A 20,823-nucleotide genomic window follows, 5' to 3' on the forward strand; every position below is an offset into this window, starting at 1 on the left:
TGTCTTCTCAATGAAAACTTAAATACTCCCAACTTCGGCGATATCCATCCCATCTCCCTATCCTTACTTATCCAGATGGTACCTAAGTGAAGGAACGAGGTAAGGATCTAGATACACTTCCACTCGTTAGGATAGTTGATACTCGGGACAATTAAGACAGATTTTAGGATTTGTTATTTAATATCAAAACGGAGATCGACAGAGTTAGTGTGGCGTTAAGTAGAATTCTGTCTAGAGTTGTCCTGATTGAAGCGACCTTATTCTAACTATAATCTGAACACGATAGCAAAGAAAAAGGTGAGAGTGGGGCTTAAAATAACTGAACGGAGTGAAACGTTACTGCAACGGCTGCAGGGAATAGATTTTTTTTTTTTTTTACCCAAAGACGACCCCACGGAGCTCTGATTAAGAGTCCAACTTTGACACAAAAATGTCTTCAGCTTTAACCAACTTCACTTGCATGTTGCCTCTTCTAAGGGAGGGGTGGGGGTGGTTCCTGAGACTGTTGGTCAAAAGTTTCAAAGGAGAAAAAAGAAATTCAGACTTTTATTTGTAATACAAAGATTTGGCAGTTAAGATGGCAGATCCTGCAGAAAAGTTGTCTCCATGGCTACCTCTCCTTCCAACCCCCTCCTGCCAGTGGAATCCTATTCAACTTTCAGAATGTTCAGGTAAAATTCTGAAGACCAAATGGCTGGGGGTGGGGGTGGGTTGTCATGGAGAAGAGAAAAGAGAGGAGAGGAAATGTTTGAATTTTTTCCTCTAGAATTTTGAAACTGGACGGCTCTAGGTTTTTTGTTTTTTTGGTTTTTTTTTTTAAAGATTCTGGATAACACTGGCTCATTAATAAAGACTGTGTTCTTTAAAGTAGAAAACATTGTGTGATGAAGATGTTAAAGCCCCATTGGCCCAATTGTTGCGTTTAAATGCCAGAGAGTATTTCTTTATTTCATAGAGAAAATGTCTTATAGCTTTTCTATTTAAATTTTATTTGCGTTTACTTAATTTCTTTCAAAGTTAGAATAGGTAAGCCTGTGAACTCACCCATATGATGGACATGGCTTTGTAAGTGGAAAGTACTCCCTTTTCAGATACTGTCAGATACTAGTCAGATACTGTGAAAGAATAAATTATGTAAATTAATTGTAGCTTTAAAAACAAAACTTGTGCATAGTTGTGAAAATTGTTCAGTTTGTTGCTATAAGGTAAGCCTCTAAGGGATTTTAAAAAACAATATGTAGGCTAGTGTAGTTGGACTTTTGTATAATTCTTTTAAGATTTACAATGTATTTTCGGGTGTATTTCACTTGACCCTTCCATCTATAAATAAGACCTGTGAATATTCTCCATGTGTTGCCAATGAAGAAACCAAGACTTAGAGATCTGAAATAACTGTGTAACATAGCTGCTGAACAGAAGAGACAGACGTGAGAGTGGTAGATACACCAAATTCAGTTGTTGGGTACTTAAAAAAAACTATTTGGAATGCACTTTTTATTTTATAATTTATCTGTAAGATAGGCCTATCTCAACTTCAGTTTTTATTATTTCCATTTGAGTTTATTGTTCACAACTCAGAAGCAACATTTACCTCTCCATTCTATGTCTGTACATTTATTACAATGGGTAGGAATAAAAGAAGTTGTGAAATAGCCTAAATTTACCAGCCAGGTAAACATGTTGGTATATTCGAAAGAGTTTGTTCTGCTGACCTCGAATTGAAGCCGAGAATGCCCTGGACAGAGGGACATTAGGAGAAGCTGGTAAGCAGGCAGGTAAGGTACAAAGCATTTAGTGAGGAGGAGTGCTAAGTCGGGAACTAGAAAAAGAGAGTTCATGTGTACAGAATTTACCTTTTTATGTTTGACATGATTGTTAAAATTTTACTTAAATTTGTCTCTCTTTTTTTTGGCGTTCAATAAAGTGATAAGAGAAACCTCAGTTTCAGCATTTGCCTATTATTAAGTTTCCATAGAAACAAGGTCAAAACACCGAATGTAAAGTGCAAGTACATTGGAAGTTTGCTCTTAATGTTTTTATTTCAGACAATTTTATATCAGTTTCCCTGGAAACTGAGAAATACATTGATATAAAACATTTTGGCTTTTCTGCAGTGAAGAATTATTTGGTTACTTAGACAAAATCAAACATAAATGATGCTGTGTCTTGTTCTTCAGAAACCCTTGAGAAGAACATGATTTCTTCAAGCTGTTTCAGTTAACTCCTAAAGAACCTAGTATAAATATCAGACTTAAAAGAATTTTGTTGCTACCTTGCCTTTAACAGTGTTATCTAATGTAACTGTGATATTAGTGTCAATAATAGAAAATAAGATGCTATGGTCCTATTACCTGATTTTATTTTATGCATCTGCTTTTCAAACAGCCTTTATATTGTGCCCTTAGGAACTTTGCTCATTTTCTGGTGCAAGGTGCGCTCTCAAATGATTCCTTCCTTCCATCCTCCAAAGAGTGGATAGGGAGGGAATTGACGATGTAATGGGGAAAAAACCTCAGAGCAACAGGTCTTTCCTCTTTTCAGTAGCTATTATAAACACTTTTTTTTTTTTACTTTTTTGATAACAATAAACATTTGAGGTAAAAGATTTACAAAATACTGAAAAGTAGTTCACTTATACTCAGAATATCAAGAATTTTTATTAATACTTTGGTGTTGATTCTTCCTGAACCTTTTGTATACATATAAATAGAACGTTGTGTTGTATGAAATTGTTCTTTGTGTGCCACTTTGTAACTTTCTCTTGTAAAGTGAAGAAGGGAAGCTCCTGGAATCATGCTGACACCTGAAGCACGCTCCAGGATGTATTTCCATGCAGCTGCATGTAGCTGTACAGTCTGCTTTTTATCGCCTGTTTAATGGTTGGAGCATCATTCATTTACCCACCCTTTATGGTTGTCTTTTATAATCCCATTATATTGCTTTATTCTGGGCATCGACATAAAAAGTGATGTGATGTACTTCCCTGTAGAATTCTGGTAGTACACTTTGTCTTATGACTTAATTAAATTCATAGGGTGAGTCATTTTGTAGTTAAGGTATTTTAACATTAAATGTTCTTTCCCCAAATTAAAGTTACCGTTGATTTTTCAGTGAAGAGTAGATTTCCTCTCTTAGGTTTTTGTGGTTCTTGGAAACCTGTCGGTGTCTTTGATTCTGAGTAACTAAACTACCACTCTAAGAGATCTGAAATTAATGCTGGTCTTAGGTGACAGACACATCAAAGGACAGCATTAGAAGGAATCTTAGATGATGAAGGAAAATTAAGGAGAAGCATAAATGATCTGGGGTACACTGAAATGGATGATTATTGGGCACCATTTAGGAGCAGGACAGACAGAGGTTATACAGACAAAACCCAAACCCTAACTCTGGTCTTTACTTCCTAGAGGTACCGGGGGCAGGGGCTGATGACACAGGGATAATGTTAAGTAGCGAGACACTTGAGAAGAAAGAAAATGATGATCACAGACTGGGGAGGAGTTTTACTGAGGGTGGTTTCCTTAAGTGACCAGTGAGCATCCTAGGAGTGAGGGGGAGCCATGTGAGGTCCTCAGAAGGGAATATGCTTGGGGTAGGCAGAGGACAGAAAGGGTGGCTGCAGCTGAGTGAAAGAATGCCAGGAGGAATATCAGGGGATTAAGGCCTTGACAAGAAAAAATACGAATTTTAGTCTAATTGTAATGGGAAACCATTGAAAGGTTATATGCAAGGGAATGATAATTCTTAAAGAAGGGGAGGAGGGCAGGAGAGCAGACCAGCTACTCTAATGTGGGCAGGGGTAGAATGAAGCAGGGAGACCAGCTAGGAGGCTGGTGTAGTTGCTCAGCTGAGAGCCAACAGTGGTATGAACAAAAAAGCAGTATTAATAAGGGCCTAAAATAGGCCGACTTGAAGAAACTGAGTGAATCTAAAAGTAGGCTAACCACAATATGAATGGGACAAGTCACAGAAAAAGAAATGCAGATGGCTTTTAAACATATCCTCACACGTAAGAGAAATGAAAATACAACTACTGTAGCTTCTGTTGGGAGAAAATTCAGAAACTTGGCACTGCATTCTTTGGTGACACTGAAGAAAGCTACATTCGTATATTGCTGGTAGAAATGGGAAATCGGTCAACCCCTTGAAGGGGAAGTTGGCACAGTCTCACTTAATCCAGAGATCGTACTAAAGGAATTTATTCTGAAGGTATAGGCCGCATATGTTGCATTATCTTCAGTAGCAAAATACTGGAAATAATTCAGATGTCCAGTAAGGGACTGGTAAACTAGCACATCCAGACAGTGAAGAATTAGGGACTGTGAAAGAGCTCTTTCCACTGTTAATGACTTCATCTCCAGGGGATGTTAACCTGAAAAAAAATGGGGAGAGAATATACACTAATCTCCATGACAGAAGCAGGAAAAATGGTATGTATTTGCTTATTAAAGAAGAAAAAGGAAGAACACTAGGAGAAATGCCTGCCCTTCTATACTCTTATCCTCTTTCCTTTAGTGGGTAGCCTGACTCAATGACATGAGTTTGCACAAACTCAGAATCGTGTAGGACTGGGAAGCCTGGCGTGGTGCAATCCATGAAGTTGCAAAGAGTCAGACACAACTTAGTGACTGAACAGCGACAGAGCATTGTTTGTTTAAGATATTATTTGGCTGAGGGTGATGAGTGGAGATAAATTTTCCTGTGAAATGCTAAATGTTCACTTTTGGCTTTTAGTTAATTTGTGAAAGCTTTGATGTGTCATTTATTATGCTTTATATAGTATATCCCCTTCATGGATCACAGCCTTGTCATGGCGGAGGGGCTTATGTAACTCAGTGAAGCTATGGTGTATACATTACTCTTGAATTTCATTGGATTCTCATCATGTTCTGAGTTAGGCAGTGTAGGGGTTGTTCTCTGAGGTACAGAGTTGTCCAAAGTTTTATTCATTTTTAAAACCTTGATAGATGAGGACTGTAAATTCCAAATACATGATATATAGGAACAGAATTTATTGATGTCATTTTGTGCTCTGCTTTGCAATACTACCTTTTTTCTCACCCCTTTTTAAAAAATTGTTTATTTTTAGGGTATTAAAGTAATAAAACTTTAAGAGTTAAAACAGTAACATTGCATAATGTGAAATGAAATCACTGTAGCTTGCAACCCAGAAAGGTTCTTAAAAGTCCAAGAAGCCTAAGTACTCTTTAGAAATACATAAAGCCAGGTATATTTACCTGTATATCATCTTTTAGTCATGATTATTACAACATTGATTGAGGATTAAGGTAAGGCAGAACTGAGAACCCAGTTAGAGGCAAGTTCAGAAGCAGTTTGGAAGCCAGGATGGTCAGAAGCTAGGGGAGTAGTAGCAGTAGAGGGGCTTGCAGGAGCATGCTGTGTGCCCTCTGGTGAGACAGCCCAGTTCAGCATCGGCAGGCAAGAACCACTTGGCTAGGGTGCAAAGTGTGGACTCAGATGAAACACCAGATGATCGTAAGACGTGAGATGTATTATTAGCCATAAAACTAATATATTATACTACTGTGGCTGGATGGCATCACTGACTTGATGGACGTGAGTCTGAGAGTTGGTGATGGACAGGGAGGCCTGCGTGCTGCGATTCATGAGGTTACAAAGAGTCGGACACAACTGAGCGACTGAACTGAACTGAGGGGTGATAGGGCAGTTCAGTAAATGGAGTAAACCTTTAAGTAAACTGGAGCCCAGAAGTTGGCCCAGAAAATGCTGACAATCCTGTTTAATTGCAATATATTAAGTGAAGATAGCATATGAGATATCATGAGATAGCATGAGATAAAAAGCAACCTAGATAGCATATTAAAAAGCAGAGACATTACTTTGCCAACAAAGGTCTGTCTAGTCAAGGCTATGGTTTTTCCAGTGGTCACGTATGGATGTGAGAGTTGGACTGTGAAGAAAGCTGAGCGCCAAAGAATTGATGCTTTTGAACTGTGGTGTTGGAGAAGATTCTTGAGAGTCCCTTGGACCGCAAGGAGATCCAACCAGTCCATTCTAAAGGAGATCAGTCCTGGTTGTTCTTTGGAAGGACTGATGCTGAAGCTGAAACTCCAATACTTTGGCCACCTCATGCGAAAAGTTGACTCATTGGAAAAGACTGATGCTGGGAGGGATTGGGGGCAGGAGGAGAAGGGGACGACAGAGGATGAGATGGCTGGATGGCATCACCGACTCAATGGACATGAGTTTGGGTAAACTCCAGGAGTTGGTGATGGACAGGGAGGCCTGGCGTGCTGCAGTCCATGGGGTTGCAAGAAGTCGGACACGACTGAGCAACTGAACTGAAGTGAAGAAGAACTAAAGAGCCTCTTGATGAAAATGAAAGAGGAGCGTGAAAAAGTTGGCTTAAAGCTCAACATTCAGAAAACTAAAATCATGGCATCCAGTCCCATCACTTTGTGGCAAATAGATGGGGAAACAGTGGCTAACTTTATTTTTCTGGGCTCCAAAATCACTGCGGATGGTGATGGCAGCCATGAAATTAAAAGACGGTTGCTCCTTGGAAGCAAAGTTACGAGCAACCTAGACAGTGTATTAAAAAGCAGAGACATTACTTTGCCAACAAAGGTCCGTCTAGTCAAGGCTATGGTTTTTCCAGTGGTCATGTATGGATGTGAGAGTTGGACTATAAAGAAAGCTGAGCACTGAAGAATTGATGGTTTTGAACTGTGGTGTTGGAGAAGATTCTTGCGAGTCCCTTGGACTGCAAGGAGATCCAGCCAGTCCATCCTAAAGGAGATCAGTCCTGGGTGTTCATTGGAGGGACTGATGTTGAAGCTGAAACTCCAATACTTTGGCCACCTGATGCAGAGAGCTGACTCATTTGAAAAGACCCTGATGCTGGGAAAGATTGAGGGAAGGAGCAGAAGGGAACGACAGAGGATAAGATGGTTGGATAGCATCTCTGACACAATGGACATGGGTTTGGGTGGACTCCAGGAGTTGGTGATGGACAGGGAGGCCTGGCTTGCTGCGGTTCATGGAGTCGCAAAGAGTCGAACTCGACTGAGTGACTGAACTGAAGTCAATATGTTGGCATTAGTCTCCTGTCAGATGATTTCTTGGTCACTACTTTCTCTGATATTTTGACAGGGAAAAATCATTTATTGACAGTTTGATAGCATAATTTTAACACTTAGGCTTTGGTAATGCATTTTGAATGTTCTAGGTTGCCTTTATTTTCACATTTTTAACATCTGCAATTAAGATGGATCTCACGATTGATAGAATGTTAGGTTGGAGGAAAAGCAGCATTCAGTGATCTGGTATACAGGTTTCCTCCTGGGAGTGTTTATATTAAGACCTGAGCTTAATTTTTTCTAGTCATCCTTTTTCTTCATAAGTCTATCGTGCTGTCAAATGAGTTGCAATTTAAATTGATAATATAAAAGTGATGGCTCTTAAAATATAACTTTAATGATAACCCCTAATCAAGAGCTCAAGAATATTTCTCCTGGGTTAAAACATTCTTAAAGATTGCTAAAGAAGTAATTTTAGAAAGAATTCACATATAAAATGCACAGTAATTTCTCAAAATACCTCTAACATTATTGTGTGTGCTTGTTGCGGGAGAGGGGATGAGGGGAAGGGTGGGTGGTAATGCTTTGCTTCCTAGTTGACAGTCTTACCTTTGTGACAGTGAAGAGTATGGTACATTTTTTTCATCGTCTCCTTAGACTCTTGGCAAAACAGTTAATGGAGCGTGCAGAAATATTGTGTGTATGTATGAGTTTATTGTCTAATGGCTTACCTGTCAAGTCTAAAATAGTGATGTAGTTTTCACTGGCAAAAAGTGCAAGTTGTATAGAAAATTGTTCTATAGACTGTAAACAGAAGATTAGTATTTTCTGAAAACCTCATGCAGATTGACAGCAGTAGGGCCCTAGTATGTTTAGTACCTATAAATGATAGGCAGCTCACCACAGTGGAAATGACACTGATAATTATGGGAAAGTGGTCAAAACTATGTAATCAAAAGAAATACAGATTAGATCTACAGTGTTATTCCTTATTTCTGTTAGTAGGACTTTTTCCTCCACAACTCTGCAGAGCAGGGGTAGGAACTAAAACTGCCATGATTGGTAGCATTATACATTAATGTGGCCCCACCTTCTTCAGGAAGCAGTTTAGCACTGTACCTTGAGCCAGGAAAATGATCTAACCTTTTGGCTTAGACATCCCACTTTTGAAGATCTTTGCTAAGGAGATAAAACCATTATTTATTTAAAAAGCTGTATAACAATAGATGAAAAGTTTCCTCATCAAAGAATAGAATGTTTTAAGTACCTAAACCCCAGCAATAGGGAATTGGCTAAGTACAGTATAGGAATAACGCTTGATGGGCTGTTGTGTATTCATTAAACAGTAAAGATGCAACAGTCAGATGTAGAAGGGTTGTTAATAACAAGAAGACATAAATTATACACTAATTAGAGCTTTTTCTAATGTGTAAGGAAAACAACTAAAAGTAAGGGTTGTGAATCTGTGGGTTAATTTTTAAATAGTGTCATTTTGGCGCATGCAAATTTTTGTTCATGACATTTGTTAAAGGAATGAGCAAATGACTTTTACCTTTCCCCACCTTCAATGTGATCATCAGTTCTGCTGGTTAACCAGGTCTCTTTCTGTTGCAAGTTTGAGAAAATGTCTCAGAATAGCTTAAATTAAAAATACATATATATTGACTTTTATATAACTGGAGTTGATAGAGTAAATTAAGCAGTACTTGACCCGGGAGTTCAGTGACCTCACAGCCTGTCTCAGTTCTGTTCTCCTCTGTTGATCTCTCCCGGAAAGCTTTTCCCCTCTTGATGGCAAGAGGAGTGTCCAAGCAGCTCCAGATTAGCTAAGGAGCCTAGGGTACCCCTCTGCCTTTTTCTGCTTCTTGGAAAGTCCCAGGAAAGCTGCAATCTATTAGCCAGTTCTGGGTCATGTGCCCACCCTTGAAACCTCTAGAGTAGGGTAGGGGGAGTGCCAGCTCTTTTCTGATCACTTGGGCAAGTTTACCTTTTTCCTGCATGTCATTTCTTTTATCCCAGCCTTCTTGCTTTCTCTATATAGATCTGTAGTAGCACATCATAGCATACCAGTAGCACACCCTGGTTTGGCAGGGTGTGTGTGCATGTGCAGGGTGTGTGTGTGTATGTTAAAGCTTGCTTCTCTTTGATCCTGACACTTACTTTTCCTGGACTTCCATTGACTCTTGTTAAATTTTACCATGCCATAAACCCTGATGAAAAATATGGCTACTTTGCAAGCATTTCTGCTTATTTTTTAGATTCCAGTGTAGCCTGTTTACTTTCTGGTACAGATAAGTAGTCATGAATCCTTTCAGAAGCCTTAGGTCGAAAGTCTCTGCCTGTCAACTTTGTGTACAACTGAAATAATTTATTTTCTCGGTGTCGAATTTTTCAAATATGTAGGGGGTAAAAAACTTTAAAATAATTTTATGGGTCTTTTACATAAAACTGTTGAATAGAATATTTTCTCCAAAAATAGCTTAATAAACTCCAAATGCAGTGAAGGAATTTTCATGAAGAACAAAGCAGTTGGTTTACATATGTAAATTTATAATGCTGGCAGTAACATTAAAATTCCCATTAAACCAGGAAGTCCCAAATTACTGTTCATGCAAAATTCTTTCTTTGAGGAAGAAAAGGGTTCTAGGTAGATAACATTTGTGAAATGCTGGGTTAGACGGAATTCACTACTGGACTGGTTGGTTTTTAATATATCAATGTATATAGCTTTTTGATTCTCAGGGATAACATGTAAATCACTTTGACCACCAAACACCCCTTTAAAAATAGGCCAATTATGTGGTTTGGGAAATATTGTCTTAACTATTACTCTTTAAAAATCTTGGTCTAGTTTCTTTTTTTTTTTTTTTTTGGTCTAGTTTCTTAAAAGATTGTTTAATTGGTTTGAGGTGGACTTCACTGAGTAAGTGCCCATAGGGCTTTTATGTTTGTTTTAAACAACAACCTTACTGTCCAATGTGGCAGCTTGTGCTTGCTTGATATTTCTGCCTAAATAGAAGACTCTCCCACCTTGGTGCAAAGTGAACTGCCAGCAGACCCACCTTTTTTACGTAGGTATGGGCAAAATTTTTTTCAAGCAGCCCTTTGATGTGCTCCAGGAAGTACTCTTATTGAAGCCTTCTATTAATCATGCACCATGAAAGGAAAAAGTGAGAGTTTAGCTTTGGAAATAGAGGGTAAAGTTAAAAATCACCATCTTGGAAGTGTTCCTATGGATCAGAACATTGAACTCTTACGTATTCCTCTTACATCTGCCATGATGAATAGCCCCTAGATAAACGGCAGCCAACTGTTGAGTGGAGTTAGAATTAGCTATTGGATTGTCTGAAGAACACTTGCCAAAAGCAGCTGATTTGGTTATAGCATATTTGATAGATTGAGCTGGTATCTGACAGTAATTGACTACAGCATAACTTGCTTCTTGAGACTTCCTGAAATTTGCTAGTAATATCAGCTTAAAGAGAGGTGACTGAATTTTTAATCAATAAATAGGAGGGGGGAGGCATAGATTAGGTGCAAGTTAAAAAAAAAAAAAAAAAGCCTAAGACATAGCCCTGGTTTTATTCCACATGTTTGGAGAATTTCTACAGTTTTTCTGTTTACCAATAGAATTTTTATATTGTTGCCTTTACTACAGTTTCCTTCTTGTCATTACTAAAAGCTCTTCTTAAGGCTATTAAACATGATTAAAATCAATGTGTAGCTGTTTTAAAAGTCATGTCTTTTTCTACTCAACTAATTGTCACACCTTTCTCTCTTCTTCCTGTGCAGACTTAGCTTTGGAATCAAACCCTTCTGACCACCCAAGGGCAAGCACAATTTTTCTGAGCAAATCTCAAACGGACGGTAAGACAGTGTTTTTCCCCCCCTGAGAAAAAGATTGAAAACTGTTTTTGTTTTGTGTATTTTAGGAAGATACAGAAAAACACTTAGAATAGTTTAAATATTTTATTTTTTCATATGTGATAATATTTTAATATTTGATATTTTAATATGTGATGATACATTTTTACTTTAGGTGTCACTATTTTAATGAGAAACACTTAGACCATCTGTTTATACACTCTGCTACTTCTTTATCAACACAGTCAGCTTGCCACATGATTTAGTTGTGGTCTGTTTTTCCATGCTACTTTGTCCTTTTCCTCTTGCTCCAAGAGCACATGAGTTAAAGATGAATGATAGGGTTTAGGTCACAGTTAGGTTTTCATTTGATAAAATAAAAATCAGTTGTTATGTATGGGAATCGAGTCTTGTGATTTTGGCACCATTTTGCACAGTGCTCAACCAGATGAACCTTTCTCACATCCAGATTCATGTAAATTTTTAAGTTCTTTTAAAAGTTCCTATAAGAACTTTTAGCTCTTCAAAGTTCTCTCATCCTAATGTGGTGCTGGGCCAGGGTAATCAGAGCAGCATGCCTGCCATATGGGGTTTTCCAGAAGGTTATCCTCAGTAAGGGAAACCTTGTGTAAATTTCTGGTGTCCTGCTTGTTTTAAGATGAGAATCAGAACTGGAAGTTTTTGCACTCCTGCTTGTTGTCTTGCCTGCTTGTCTTCCTTAATATATGTTAAATCCTAGTTTACTTGCTAAAAAGCCACACATGATCAAGTTTTTCGGTTGTTTATGAGAGCAGGAATACAAGTGAACGTTCTATAATATTTGAAGTAATGCAGCACAATAAAAAATACAGGGTTCTTTTTCTTTTATTTTCATTAGATTACCGGTTTTTATCAAAGGGTCTGTCTCAGAAACGGCCAGCCAGAAGAGGGCCAGGCGTGGGGGTGGGGCACAGAGCGCTCACGCCCTCTCGGAGTGCACCATGTGTTCTCCAGCCTGAGGGCGCCTGCATTTTCTTAAAGTGTGTGTTCTTTGTCTTGAGGCAGTTATTTCTAGTTAGGATTACTGTATTTCTCAGTCTTTTCCAGACTCATGAGCTGCTCACACTGTAGAGAGACAGTGGAGAGAATAAAAGAAACACAACCTCATGCCCCTGTCTCTCTTCAGTCTAAAGGAATTCATGCTTGTGATGCCATGGGAACGAGTGTGGCCTGAGACTCTCTTTGAGCTTATATTCTTCTGGTCTTTGTTGGAGCAAAACAGTTCTATGTTCTGTCAATACATGTTAGTGAGGTCAGCACACATGTTAAAGTTTATAGAGCTTTCCAGTGTGTAAAGACCCTGTATTTTTTAACTTGGGTGTTTGAGTAGGTGACCAATAAGTGGTTCAGGATGCTTCCAGAGACATGGTTGCTTGACCAGAAACTGGTTCTTAGAGTTGTCATCTGTTAATCCTGGTGACTAATGTACATGTAGAACTAGAAAATACTACATACTGTGCAGCTGGTAAATTTTTTTATTAGCTAAATATCTCACCTGGCCTAATTTGCTTTGTCCTTTTCTTTTGTAAATGGAGAGTCTTTGATTTGTACCTAATACAGAGTATCTGTTAGGTCAAATAGTAAAACTAAGTTTTTAGATATTATTTATAGGATTCATTTTGCTGGGTGATTTAAGTTATATGTTTTGTTGGAAATTATTTTTAAAAATAGAATGAAATTTTAACTCATTGTGTATATTGGTAATCCATCAGATAACTAGTGACTTATTTTTCTATGGTATTTGTATCGGAATTCATCAGTTAATTTTTTTTATTCTTAGTGCGAGAAAAGAGGAAGAGCAACCATTTAAACCATGTAAGTAAATAGTTGAAAAGTTAAGAAATCAATAGTTCAATTAAAAGCATGTCTGCCATGATTTCCTAAAAAGTATGATGGATCCAATACTGTTAGCATTGACCTCTTATTTATAAATTTTCTGAATGTCTAGTTCCTAATTATCAAGTATATTCAGAAAGGTTTTTGACTTAGTAGTTCCCTTTTTTTTTTTTTTAAGGGTCCTGACATTTAAGTTAAATTTCAATATGGTTATAATATAAAGATCGAGCTTCAACTCTTTTGCCTTAAATTTTTGATCTTAGTTTTTAACCAAAGTAATAAAAGTGTAATAGGTAATTTAATTTTTAGCACTGTCCATTGACTTCTTGGCACAGCAGGTGAAATCTTAACTTCCTTGTCCACCGTGATTTTATCTCCCTCCTTCTGTTCCCTTTGCGTGCGTCAGTTTTTATTAAATCAGAGTCACTGTCTACATCACTACGACTACCAGGTGTTGTCCGTCGCTGAGCCGTGTGGTTCTCCGTGCTGCCTCCTTGTGCACCTTTCATTCTTTTTCTTCAATGTTAATGAAATCTCAGCACTTCTGCACCTCTCAGGATAATCCAATTCTGCTTTTTCTAGCAAGCATGATCTCACACAGCCAAACACAGTTGAGTAGCTCCCTGGCCAATCTCCCTATTTTCACATCCTTCATTTTTTTCTGTGGAATTAATTTCCTGACTGGATTCACTTGCCTGTTTTTTAACAGCTATTTTTTCCCCCAAATGTTGTAACATTTGTCACATACCCATCAAAAATATTTTCCATCCACAAAACTACATCTGTTCCATTTTTTCTTGGAGACACTTTTTGCCAACCTTTTGTCTTCCTACCCTCTACATACTAGTGTTTCCTAGATGGGCTCTGTGCCTATTTTCCTGGGATATCTGTGTGAAGTCACCTGGGATCTCACATCACTACTCTCTCATGTTGGATCCCCTATGTCCTAGATTCTGTTTCCCTCTGTCTTGTTATACTCCCTTGTTTTACTGGAGCACATTTTCCTGGAAAAAGGCACATGGGCAAAAATTTTTTAAAGACCTAGCCTCTATGAAACTCCTTATATTTGATAAAGTGTAGAATTCTAGGTTGAAACTAATTTTTGCAGTTCTAGAGATGTTTCTCTCGTCTTCTCATTTACAGTGTTGCTCTTAAATCTGTTGAATTTGGTACATTGTATCTTACCAAATTAGTCATTTCTCCATTCCTTCCTCCTGTGGAACCTTGTAGTACCTTCTGTCTTTGTGGGGTTTTGAAATTTCATAACATGGTTTGATATAGACCTTGTCACTCTATTGGGGCCTTTAAACATACAGAACATCTCTTCTAGTGAATTTTTTTATGTGCGTCTTTGGTATTTTCTTTTTCTTTTTTGGATTCCTGTTAGTCAGATGTTGAAAATTTTAGAGCATATTTCTGCACAGATTTTTTTTCCCCTCCTGTTTTCCGTTTTGGCTTCTTGTCCTACTTCCTGGGGGTTTCCTTGACTGCTCTAATCCTTCTGTTGAATATATTGTTTTGTCTACCTTTTTTTTATAGAGTTCTCTTCCATCCTTTTATTCTTTTTTCACTGATGCAATTTCTCATCTTTCTGTAGATGTTGAAGATTTTTTTTTTTAAGTTTTTATTTGCTCCTGCATTTTTATCTTTCCTGTCGATGCCTTCTTCCTGTTTTGATCTCTGACTTCTTGGAGGTTTCCCTCAAATATGTGATTCTCCCTCACTGTTAAGATCTAATTGGAAGCATCACTTTGCAAACTCGTTAACTGATAGACCTCACTGCAAGGATTTGGTGACCATGCCTCTGAATTCTGAACCTGCCTCGGGTTCTGTAAGACAAATTGGTTTTGTTGTTCCCATCCCAGTCACTCTGTAGGTTCCAAGGTTGTGCTTCCTCTGTTCTGCCATGTCCGTTACCACTCCTTTATCTAGTTTTTTCTTCTTTCAAACATCAAAAATCGTCTGCTGTTTATCCTGTCTTGGGTATAGCTTTTTTTAAAAATACTTTTAATTCTAATGAGATGATATCTCTGAAAGAAGGGGGAAAGGAAGTAGATTTGTGGTTAGTCCACTCTAAGTTGGATTTATACTTTGAATATAAATTCTAAGTTTAAAAGTTTTAATTCAGTATAATTAATGGTACTGATTCAGACAATACTTTATATTATATCTATAATTAGAATACTGTACATTTCTACTAAGACCTTGATTAAGAATCCTATTCAAACTACTTATCCTGCCACATTGTCCGTTAATGTGTAGTAATGTAGGGAGTAGTTTACACTAATGCACTTCTTGTTGTTTTATTGCTAAGTCAGACATGACTCTTTTACAACCCTATGGACTGTAGTAGCCCACCAGGCTCGCCTGTCTGTGGACTTTTCCAGGCAAGAATACTGGAGTGGGTTGCTATTTCCTTCTCCAGGGGATCTTCCTGACTGAGGAATCAAACCCACGTCTCCTGCTTTGGCAGGTGGATTCTTTACCCACTGAGCCACCAGGGAAGCCCCACACTAATGCATTGAGTATTACAAAATTTTAAGTAAAAGTCTTAATAATTACTAATAAACACATCTAAAACTTGTGGAAAGGGGAGGAAAAAAGTGAATTTCAGCTTAATTTTTTTGATGGGTTAAACTCAGAGGCAATAGGCAGGATGGGAAGATTCACTGGGTGGGAGCAGAATTTCAACAGGTGCTTGACTTTTAATGATAAGTTTTGGGGGCGATTGTTACTTATTAGTCTTCCAGTATGATTATTTTCTAGTCTCTGCCATTAAACCTGAGGTCTACTAAGTAAGCCTTTTCCCTTCTTGTAAAGATTGTAAAAGTCCATCGGTTCTGTCCTTAGCTCTGAATGACAGTAAATACTCTTCTTCAGTGAACATTAAAGTATCAGTGGTGGGTTTTGCTGTTTGATTTTTATATTTGCATTTTATATCATTAATCTTTGTCAGTGTAGTTTATTGAGGTTTTGAGCCAGCGATGATAAGGCTTTAATCATAAAGGACAGTTACCTTAAATTTTAAAGTGAGATGAGGGGAAAGTGAGCTGTTGGCAGCTAATATATCCAGGCTTTGCTCAGAAACTTTAATTCTGCCATCCTTTAGTGAATAGTAGATGCCAAAAGTTTGAATCACTTCAGGAGTAGGCCTGGAGAAGTGTTCACTGTTTCTTGGTAGGATCTAGCCAGTAGTCTGTAGGTTGCTGATAGACTAAAATGAGCCCCACCCCGCCTTGGTCTGTAGCGCCACGTCTAATTAAACTTCTTAAATATTTCAGCACTAATATTTCCAAAGATAAACAGATATAATTCATAATAGAGAAAAAGTTTTAATAGAGAAAAATGGGATAAATATCACCCAAAGCCAAAGCTCTACCAACGAGTCTATATTTTGGTGCATTTTCTTACTATGTTTGTTCCCCTCATAGATAGATTTTATAGTCAGAACTGACTTTTACTATGTGTAGTGCATCATACTCTTAATAGTAGTGACCTTTTAAAAGATAACTTCATTTAGAATATAAGCATTTGAATAAATGTTCAGTTTTCATGCTGTGTCTCCTTTGAGATTCTAAAATTACACATTAACCAGATAGCTTAAGAAATATGTAAGTTTCAGTTTAAATCATTTCTAGCTTGAAGGAGAAATTCCTCCAAATAGTGGTACTTTTCAGGTATGTTATGTCTAGAACTTTTTAATAAAGGAGTAAGTGGCTTTGCCATAAAATATCTGGAAGAAGCAAAATGGTGGTTTATACACCATTTGGATAGTTCTTATTATTGGCTATTGGCACTGTTTATTTAAATGCTCTGTATTTTAAAAAAACATCGACTAGATTTTCTCCTTGTTTCACCTTTGATGTATTTGTGGAGGACACTGATAGAGTGTGACAGCATGGTGAAAACTACTTTATATTAATAGGAGGAAGGAAGGCTCATCTGAATTAGTAAACAAAAACCAACAGAACCAAGTGTTGAAATTGTTTGTGTTCTGTGGTATTAAAGAATGCTATTACTTTGAGCTACTGACAGTGACTGGGATTTGAGTATTGGCCTTTACTTAAAGGAAGAGAATTGTCCTAACATAGTTTAGGCTATTGTAGTATTTGACTATGGCTTGTTCTTGGGCTCTTCACAAATAAATGGATACTTCTAAAGTGTTTTAAAGACAGTTTATTCTCTAGAGGGTCTCACAAAGTTCTTTGTCACCTATCCAGCACCACTGCAGATAGTTCTAATGTGTATCATTAGTATGATTTACCTTCCAGTTGTAATTGATCTTAAATAATTTGTCAAAGGCTTGTTGAATCCTAATTTGTCCCAGATTCTATGCTCAGCAACTGGAGTAGGAGGAGTAAGAATCTTCTGTAACCTGGAGGAGCTTGCTTGCTTACTTAGGAGGGGGATACCAGGCAAGCAGTTGAGACCATGTAACTGGTGGTGAATTAGATGTGTAAGTGTGCAGAAAGGGAGAAGTTCAGTGGTGTGGCTGCTGGCCGAGGTATGCTGGAGGTCATGGGGTCAAGTTTGCTGGGACAAGGAGGAAGAAGAAGCCAGTGCAGGCAGAGAGCAGCGTGCGCAAGGCACCAGAGTGCCATGATGAGCGTCAGATAGCATGGAGAGTAGAATTAATAAAACTGCAATGAGTGGGAAGTATTCTCTGAGGCTCTCTCTTGTCTAATATATGGCAGTCTTACTTAAACATGAAATGAGAAGTTAAATTCTCAGAGCTGCTTTTATCTGTTTCTTGGCTGTGAGAGAATCTTAAAGCTGTACCCTTTTGTCCTCCAGATAAGGAAACTGAGGCCCAGAGAGATCTATGGCCTCCAGGTTGCAAGTGATAGAGCAGCCCTGGCATGCCCAGCCTCTGACTCAAAAACGCTTGTTTCCTCACACTGTCTCCCAAGCTAATACACTTATGATTGGTGTTCATTTACTGCAATGGAATGCTCTCACATCGATATTACATAAAGCAGTGCGTTTTATTGTAGTAAATGAATAGAAATAGAAATCTCCGCTGCATTTCATTGCTTAAGGAAGAAACACTGAAATCTTACTATATGCTTTCTACATTATTATAAAGGCAATTTATAATAGGTGCTTGCCAGGTTCATTTATGGGTCCTGTATCAAGGGCAGCAGTTTATACCACATTTCTCAGATCTTGCCTGTGGAAGTTAGAGTACAGAGGTTTCCCATGGAGCTGCACGTGATGCAGCACTCAGCAGTTCATGGAGTGTAAGGAAAATCTTAATGCTTTATCGTTTGACATTTTAACCAAGGAAAAAACACACTTTTATAGGTTTAACTTACTGTGACATTTTCTTCTATCTCCCTTCCCCTTCAGGTATCTCCAGGGCAGCTTACTAAAAAGTATAGCTCATGCTCAACCATATTTCTAGATGACAGCACAGTCAGCCAGCCTAATCTTAGAACCACAATAAAATGGTGAGTACAACTAGGTTGCCAAGGGCTGAGTGACAGACCCCCTTCTTGCTGAAACCATTCTAGCCATACGTAATTTCATTCATTTGATTTGTCCTTTTCAGTGATCAGGTTAAGAAACTGGTGTCAACTATATGTTGGTTTCAAGGACCTAAATATGAGTCTTCAGTTTCCATTTTTATTATAGAGTACATGATGGAAGGGAAAGTCAGTTAGCAAGTAAGAAATCCCAAGAAAAATGTAAATCTTATTTGATGATTTCTATTGTTAAGATAATATTGAACATAATGAGAAAGAGAGGGGTACCTTTTTATTGTATGTTTCTAGAAAAAAGTATTTCTTTACGAGTTGGGAGTGTCCTACAACAACGTATACTAGTTTGGAAGCTACCGTTAGAAGAAGGAACAGCGTGTCCCCTACTGGCACCAAAGCGAATCTGCAGTTAAATTTAATTGGACTTCGTCAGATTTATCACACCCTGCATTTTTTTCCTGCAGTATTTCTGTATGAAATTTTACTTCTCCTTCCTCTCCCCCAAAGAGGGGGAAAATATATCAAAACTGTTTCAAGGGGCGTACTCTCAAGCTTAATTTCTCCATAGATGAAATTTGTTCAACTAAGATTTTAACTTAATAGACACATTTAATTTTTGTTTATATATGTGTATCTCCAACACACTGTATCAATCAAAGCAGAGAACAATAAAAGAGATGAAGTTTCAGAAACAAGGCTGTGGTCAGGCTTATACTTAAGACACGAACAGTGTTAGGATGACAAAAACTATTCCTCCATTTCTGGAAGCCCCTCATAGTCCACAATTGGAGATGCACAATTCAGAACGCCCTAATGATGGGAATGTTCAAGTTTATTTAAGAGAGAGAATTAAAAACCAAACAGGATGCAGACCTCCTTGCCTCTGTTGGAGTTGTCCAGGAACATTAACTAGTGTCTCCTTAGCATATGAATGTTAACTTTCCAGAACAGTTTGGGAAATGCTACTTGAAAATATTAGTATCCTTATCATTAATTTTAGTTTTCTGTCTTAAAAATATAATTAGCTTATACATTTAATTTCATTTTTAATGTGCAAGGCTTTTTATTTTTTAGCTGTTTAAATGATCAGTATACTTCTAATTTTAATTAAAAACAACCAGTTCACAATCATAATAATGTAACTTTCTTATTAGTTTTGGTCAAATCGTGTTTCAACAAAAACTGAGCCCCATTGCTCTTTAAAGTCCTGAGTTTTGGCACTTCTCTCGAAATCAGTGTTTTTATTCAGCCAAGACACTAAATCTGTGGGTTAAAAAACTACTCTCACTGTGGCTAGACTCACAGCTTCTTTTCAATTCAAAAGAGCCTGATGTTCTAGTATATAATTCAGAAGTAGTTTTAAAGATTAACCTTGCTCAGATGAGTAGGTTTCATGCTTTTTATTCTCAACCTAGTCTTAATGTTTGGAAATACAGTAAATTTTTCTCTGATTAAGTTTTAAAAATGACCATTCAGCACATTCATTATTGGTGAAATAAAGGTTTACTGAGAAAATTAGGGCAAATTGGCTTTTAGGAATGATTCTGAAAAGTACCATGGGATTAGTTTTCAGTGGGGTAGGTGAGCCTTATTAGAATCACCTGTGCAACTTTTTCAAGATGTGTATCTCTGAACACATGGATTCCACCTTTCCTCCCTGCCTCCAAGACGCAGAGTCTGTGGGTCTGTCTGGCTCTCTGTCTCTTTCTCACACACACACCCCTTTTGACAAGCTGAGGAATGATGTGTTTGAGGCATGATTTTATAGACAAAAGCATCCTGAGAGATTCTGATCTTAACCCTAACTCATTCATTCCTAAACTTGGCTGCACGTTGCAGTCACCTGGGGAGCTTTAAATACAATCCTGATGCCCAGGTCGTACCTAATGGAGTTAAATCAGAACATTTTGAAGCAGAAGCCAGGCAGTGTTTAAAGTGTCCCGGGTGATCCCAGGATGCAGCTGAGCTTGGAAACCACTCTCTGCTTCAAGGGTAGGAGAAAGAGAACTACTTCTGATAATTGGTGGGACCTTGAGTAAGTCAGTTTTTAGCCTTGATTCCCTTATTTGTAAAATGGGGTAAGTGTCATATAAGGTTCAGTTGCCCTTTTTATCATGTAACTTTTAATTCTGTGACTTTAAGGTCAATTTGAAGAAACTTTGAAGCACTATAGAAGTATCCATCTTTGATGCTAACAGTGTAACTGGCCTTTCTGCAAATGCTAAGATTCTATAGACTAGTTACAAAATTCAGATTTGCCTTCTCTCAATTATTTTGAGTTTCATTTTAGATACTGAGAACAAAGGGAAACAAATAACTTAACCAGAGAACCCCTTAATGGCCTAATACACAGCATCTGTGAATAACTTAGGGCTATAGTAATGTAAAAAGTATCTGAGGACTTGTATCTATTGGTTAGTTAATACTTTATTTAAAATAATTTGGAAATACCTGTCATTAATAGTGTACTGTGCTGTATTGTGCTGCCTTATTAGCAGTGCTTATTTCAGGATAACTAGGCTTATCATCAATTTTGTGACTAT

The 20,823-nt window shown here is 37.8% G+C and overlaps 1 protein-coding gene across 2 annotated transcripts in view; it reads left to right on the top strand.

Moving 5' to 3' along the window:
• The window catches only part of CCNYL1 (cyclin Y like 1), a 36,540-nt gene that overhangs the window by 1,059 nt on the left and 14,658 nt on the right, over positions 1-20,823 (top strand). Inside the window, exons 2-4 of one of the 2 annotated variants that reach the window (XM_061382940.1) lie at positions 10,854-10,928; positions 12,745-12,779; positions 18,150-18,250. In XM_061382940.1, coding sequence (XP_061238924.1) covers positions 10,854-10,928; positions 12,745-12,779; positions 18,150-18,250 — 211 coding nt within the window. The remainder of the gene's footprint in view (positions 1-10,853; positions 10,929-12,744; positions 12,780-18,149; positions 18,251-20,823) is intronic. The other variant, XM_061382947.1, reaches the window with a different exon arrangement.

This window comes from Bos javanicus, chromosome 2, assembly GCF_032452875.1.
Source record: "Bos javanicus breed banteng chromosome 2, ARS-OSU_banteng_1.0, whole genome shotgun sequence".
Taxonomy (NCBI): domain Eukaryota; kingdom Metazoa; phylum Chordata; class Mammalia; order Artiodactyla; family Bovidae; genus Bos; species Bos javanicus.